The sequence below is a fragment of the Perissodus microlepis genome, chromosome 20 (assembly GCF_051167445.1).
Source record: "Perissodus microlepis isolate ML-2025 ecotype Zambia chromosome 20, ASM5116744v1, whole genome shotgun sequence".
Classification (NCBI taxonomy): domain Eukaryota; kingdom Metazoa; phylum Chordata; class Actinopteri; order Cichliformes; family Cichlidae; genus Perissodus; species Perissodus microlepis.
The window spans coordinates 453,449-460,000 of NC_140480.1; the positions used below are offsets into that span (position 1 = coordinate 453,449).

At 42.7% G+C, this 6,552-nt stretch overlaps 1 protein-coding gene across 2 annotated transcripts in view; it reads left to right on the forward strand.

Moving 5' to 3' along the window:
• The first annotated feature begins 379 nt into the window (after positions 1–379).
• Positions 380–6,552, forward strand: part of LOC146363672 (ERC protein 2) — a 159,425-nt gene continuing 153,252 nt past the window's right edge. For both annotated transcript variants that reach the window (XM_084918139.1, XM_084918138.1), the window contains exons 1-3: positions 380–1,244; positions 4,993–5,016; positions 5,141–5,896. In XM_084918139.1, coding sequence (XP_084774265.1) covers positions 381–1,244; positions 4,993–5,016; positions 5,141–5,896 — 1,644 coding nt within the window. In that variant the 5' untranslated portion in view covers position 380. The remainder of the gene's footprint in view (positions 1,245–4,992; positions 5,017–5,140; positions 5,897–6,552) is intronic.

The following is a 6,552-nucleotide window of genomic DNA, read 5'->3' on the forward strand; positions in this document are numbered from 1 at the left end:
AATTTTATTTAGGTTATACAGCTGCTTGTGTTGATGCAACCTTTAACTGCCAAATCAAATTGGTTTTAAATGATTTGTCTCAAATGACTGTCTCACTTTCACCTTTTTAGAATCCATGATGTCCTGCACTGTAGCTGAAATTACAAGACCACTGACCTGTGTGTCTGGGAGACCTGCTGCCAACAGTGACTGCTGCTTTCCTCAAATAGGACTAAATAAAAGTCAGCCTCAAGCCCTAAACAATCAGTCATGGACAGGTGAAAACTGAGAGGCCAGTACGTGGCCTTTACTTACTCTGTTATCCACAAAGGACATGAGCATATTCTCAGCTTTAACAGTTTCTTTTCAGATGTTGTATTTTGCCATGTAAAAAAAAAAAGATGCCTTTAAATATTAGAGCCAAGCCCACACAGAGCAAGCTTTCTGCTGCTGCAAAAGGTAGTGGGCACAGCGATGGCAACTCATCTCATTCACGTTTCTCAAGGTCCCCTAAACACGGGAAAGGCAAACAGGCTGTAAGCTCAGCACCAGGGGCCCGTTCAGGGTTAGAACCAGGCTCTGTGTCAGGAGGTGTGCCTGCAACACCATCTAAACTGACTGGGGGACAAGGGTCAGTGTCAAGGCCAGGTTCAAAGATCAAAGCTGAGCCAGAAGCAGGCAAAGGGTCAACGCGTGGTTCAGCGACAGCACCAGGGGGTAAAACCTTGTCTATGGAGAATATTCAGTCTTTGAGTGCTGCATATGCCACATCAGGTACTATGTATCCCAGTGAGCGGGAGTCCTTGGAACCCTCTGGTGGGTACCCCAAAGGCACCATGACACTAGGTAGAAGTACCAGCCGCTCCTCCTACACTGGCCGGACGACAGCTATGGGAAGCAGCCCAAACATCACATCTTCTGGGATGCATCACTTGTCAGATCCTTGTGGAGACCAGAGTTTTCTTTCTGGAGGGACTTCTAGTTTACGGCGGCAGTCTGGAAGACTCACACAGATAATGAATTCGACTGGACGTGGAGAGGTTTCCACATTTGATCTCCATTCTCAGCTGAGGGATCTGCAGAGAGAGAACAACAACCTGCGAAGAGAACTGGAAGGAGGTAGGGATGGAAGGACAGGCCCCAGCATGAACAGCGTCAACTTTTGGAGCCCAGATGTAAAGAGAGAAAAGGGCGTGAGGCGAGAGGAGGGAGCGAGGAGCTCCATTGTGAAAGACCAGTACAGGACAAACCAAGAAGATTTGCAGGTGAGCTTGTTTCAAAAATAGCTGCATAAAAAAAACAGACATTTTCTCCACTAAACACAACTGTGTGATACTGTTACTTCACACTAAAGGTTCTCAGTGTAACACCCATAAAACTGTTGCTGTTATTGATGGTGAACTTCTGCCAGTCTTGCTTGTGGCTAGTGTTAGCACTTGCCAAATCAGCAATGAGACATACATGACACAGGACAACACTGATGTGTTGGCTAATTGCCCCTGCCTTCCATCGCCCACAGCCAGTACTGTAGAAAGCAATTTTGACTTAAATCTTTGGTTTGTACTGTTACATAATTCAGTATTGGCTAAATTCAACACTGTTTAACATATTATATAAGCTTGGGTCATATTAGCTGGTGAAGTCATTTGGCAAGATAGGAAACTAGCATTTTATAATTTGTTAGCTGTAATGCAGGGGTGTCAAACTCTAATCCTAAGTGGGCTGGATCGCTAAATGTCAGGCCAGGTCAGATTTGACCCTTTGTCAGGTCATTTAGCTGTAACGTTAGCAGGGTGACAAGCACAGGTTAGCCAGCTAGCTTTAACTTAACTGCATGAATCTGGGGATGCTAAGTTTGTAGCATGACCTTATTTAAGCCACAAAACCAGACAGGGGTCCCATGAATTAAATGCCATGCCTCAGTCACATCCTCTTTTGGCCAAGGTTACTCGAGCTTTCTTATTAGGTAATTATTTAACACTGGCTGACCTGCTAACATGGATTAATTACATAGACAGTGGTCCAAAATCTCGCTGACAGAGGTGACCCAGAGAGTCTGGTAAGGTTGTATGTTTGAAATGATGTTACAAACTGTTCAGACATTGGCATTAAAAAGCATTAAAAACTCAGTCAACAGAAGCCCGCAAGTACCTGTTGCAGTAAATGCTGCATTTTTGATTTTACTGAGGTCTTAGTTCTTTAAAATGACACTCTTTAAAAAAGCCTGAATGGAGTGTCTGCTCGCACACTCCATTCAGGCTTTTTGTGCTGACCCACCCATTTCCTCTGCATATCATGCCCCTCACTTCACTTCATACCTTTTGTTTCTGACTTCAAGGTTGCACTGAAAGGCGTCTGTGCGGTTCATTTATAATGATGTTTGCGAGGCTCCCTGTGTTACCATGGGAATGTGCACTAGTGGCATCCACTCCAAGTTTCTAAAAACCTCACATCTACTCCTGAAGAGACAGTGACTAGTCCTGTCCTGTGTCACCTGTCCCTGGAGTGTGGTCCATTCAGTTGGAGGCATTATCCATTTGTCTGCCTCACTGAACAGCTACTGGATCGTATCTGTTATTCCTTTATCTGAATTCTTTGTGTTTTTCATCCTGACAGTATCTCCATTTGCTTTTTAAGCTTTTTTTCCCTTCACGTGTCTGTTTTTCTGATGGAAACACCTTAAAAGTCGTTGTATACAACATGAAACTCATCTAGAGTCTCTCACGCTAAGAAATCGCTGTAGCAACTCCACTCCCAGATTTTTGTATTGTTCTTTTAACCAAGCATGCAAAAACCTTGATCATATCTTCCATGTCTCCCATCTGACTCCTCCTTCTTGTAACCAAGGAGCCACCTCTGCATTCATATTTATAGCTTTTTTCATTGCACATTGTCACAGAGTGTGAGGACACTGTGACACATACACGCACACCTACACACGCATACACACATTCTTCTCATTTCGAAAGCAGCAAACTTTATAAAATGAAGCAGACTGTGTTATTTGCACAAGTCACGCTGCAGCACCCTGCCCTCAAGTGAAGCTCGTAGAAGTTAATATAAAGAAAATGCTCATTAGCTGTTTGCTGGAGCAAACCTTTGGGCTTCATCACGCCCTGATTTTTAATTCGTACAGTATTTTTCTCGTGAGCGCAATAATAACTTTAAAAAACCTGTCGCCTTGTTCTGTCTTACTCTTACTCGCGCTGTCCCCGAGCAGCTACTGATGTACACCTAGTTAAGCTTTACCTCATCACAGTTTTCAGTCTTGACTAGTTATGAAATTCCTCTTTTTTGTCTCTCACTCTTGACCTTTACTATAACTCGTAAGGCTCACAGCCCACATAAAATATAACATGTAAAATCTGAAAAAGACTTCTTTTAAAAAAACCCTGCTTTTAGAGAAAAAAGCAGCCGTATCACAGGGAAGATGCTATTCTTAAGCTTGCTAATCTCCCTTATCGCCGCCGTCCCCCCTCCCTTCTTTCAGCCTGTCACTTTCCACCTCTTTTTTCCCCCTGGATATTTTCTTTCTTTCCTTTTTTGCTCTTTGAGAGGCTGTGGAAAGAGTTCAGTCTGGCATGAGAACTTTGTTATTAGCATAAGGAATGTCACCTCTTCTCTCAGCAGCAGTGACCAGTTTTGTCCCCTAACCATCTGCCTGTTTTGCTTATGTTTGCGTCGGCTGCGTGTTTGTGTGCGTGCGCAGTTGCACGTGTGTATTTGTATCTTGGTTGTGTACGTGTTTGTGTGTAGGGCTCTCCTCCCACTCTGACTTAATATTCAATGCTTGTTGTTGCATTGATTATCTGTGTTCACCCTCGGCTGCCTCCTACGTCTCCACTCTGTGTCCTTGGCTCCATGCACCTTCTGGACTGGAAAAAAGAGCTTAGAATAATTGAGTAAAATAAGTAACACCTTCACACTGATTAGAAAATTGTAATTTAACTTTCTGATAAATCATTGTCTGAATTTTGTAAGTTGCTGTTTGTGTGTGTGTGTTTATTATACTATACTTTTTTTTTCGCACAGTTACAATTTCATGTGTCTTTTTAAGCACTGATTGAATTTCCAATCAAAAATCAGGAAGCTATAAAAGTAAACAAACATAATATATTCTGTGTTCTTTTGCCTTGTGTGCTGCAAAAGCAGGAATGTCAAAAGAAATTGGTTGCCCCCAGCAACACATGGACAATTAGCGGTTAGTTGTTAAAATGGTAAATATATTGGCGTATTGGTTAGTCATTGCAGCGGAGAACCTCTGCAGCCTTACGGTTATGAGTCAAGTTCAGCAAATTTTGTTTAAACCCACAGAATTTATTTTAAGTTCCAGGTTAAGCCCTGCCAAGGGTTTAGATGCATTTCCATTCTTTATCGTGAAGAATTAAAAAATGTATTTATGAGCAAATAAAGATTCCCCCAGTTGTTCTATTGATTTTAGCTGAACGTTAAAGGTTTTCAAGGTATCAACCTAAAAGTCAAATCTTGGACAATTATATGAAATGAATAAAGGATTTTTGTTAATAGTAATGATAAGAAGAGAAAGAAGATTAAATCAATTCACAAAGACACACACTTTTGTTTTCTTTCTGTCTCTGTGTTGCAGTCTGTTATGATATACTCACAACTTCAGAAACTTTTGAACTTGGGAGGAGTAAACTTACTGTTAATTTGAAATATGGATGCTGACTCTCTTTAGGTAATTTTACAATATTCATAAATTTGTTTACATCAGTTGATTTTTTATTTCTATATGCAATTCCTTCGTGCTTGAAACTCTTTCTCAATCCTGTTGCTCTACTTGCAAGTAGCACAAAAGGAGCTTTTGTGTGTTCTCCATGTGCTTTGAGGAGAAAACCCGACCCCTTGTGGTCATAGTGTGTAACTAGTCTCCAAGAGCTTTGTGAATTAAGATGTCTAAATGAATCTAGCGAATGGTTATTTGTTCCTATCATGTCTCACTTTTGGCTTGTCATGTGTCTTTGTGTCTTACGTCGTCTCTCTCTGCTGCAGCCTGGGAATAACAGAAGAAACAAGGTCTGTCTTCATATACCGTCCCATACTTTACATATGTGTGTTTTCACATGTTGTGCAGATTTGCTCATGTATAATTGGTATGTTTATTTAATTATTGAATAAATGGGAACTTTGTCTTTTATAGCAGCTTCCTTTAACAGTTCAGGAGCTTCAGGAGGAGCTGCGGGCTCATAGAGAGATGAACAGTCGCTCCCAGCAGCACCGTCAGCAGGGGAACTCCTATCGAGAGCTCCATATGGACCAGGACCTCAGAGGGGGACTCAGCCCTGGCCACAGTCCCAGACAAAGCCCCAGCAACCTGCAGAGTCCTGGACCAAAGAGCAGCCCCAGAGCCAGCCCATCCAACACCTACAATCCAAGGCAACAGGAAGCTGACATCATCATTCACAGCCCTGGATACGGCTGTAACACTGCAGTAGCCGCACAAAGAATCAGCCCAGCTGACACCCTTCAGCGTGGGCTGAGGAGCAGCCCAAATCAGCCTCTCTACAGTCCTAGCCAAGGTCCCGGGATTGTACCCAGCTCTGGTTCTCTTCACCCTTGTAGTCCCTGTCAGGTGCCTGGGTGTGACGGCTTTTCCTCACCTCCTCCCCTGGTTCCATCAGAGGAGAACTTCTTCCAACTGCAGTCAGAGCACGAGCGGCAGGCCAAGGAGCTATCCCTGCTGAGGAAGACCATGGAAGAGATGGAGATGAGAATTGATTCTCAGAAGCAGACGCTGGGCGCCCGGGACGAGAGCATCCAGAGACTGTTAGAGATGCTTCAAGGCCAAAGCCAAGGTCAAGGTCAGGGACACTGGGGACGGGGACAGCGGACAGGCATAATAACCATGGCAGCACAGGAGGCTGAAGCCCAGCTGGAGAACGTGCATTTGAGAGAGGTACACTTTTTCCTGCTGATATTTATACACATCTGAACCATTCATCTGCACTGTCAGAGCAATTTTAAGAGAAGGCTGAGCATAATCAAGAAAATACAATTTAGTGTAGAATTCTCGCAGGTTGAATCACGGTACTCGGTTGAATTTCCTGAATTACCTTTTGATTTAACTGTCACTGAGTCAAATATCCCTCATTACCAAATAAAAATCCTTGGCAAGTTAAGCCACTGTATGATCATGTGCATATCATTAGTTAAGAACATTAACACAGCATGTCATTTTCAACACCAAAACATTGTCTTGTTCTATAGAGTTTTAAAAATATTTTCACTTCAAAGCTGATGCTAAACTATTTGTGTTGCTAATGTTAATTGATGAGATTACATACTTGACTTAGGTGTGCATGCACGCCTAATCTGTATACATTTGTGTCAGTTTCTATGTATTAAGCAAAATGTGGGAGCAGGAATCAGCTCAGCAGGTCTTATCAATGGGCCAGATTAACATACGGCGAGCTCTAAGCCTGCGTTGAGCCATGCAGTTTTATAATCTGTGTGTATGTGTGTCCTCCTGAGTATACTCATATGGTAGCTGAAAAAACACCAGTTTCTGTGCTGTTTGCAGCATTTGATATTCATGTTTAATTCTGCAGCCCA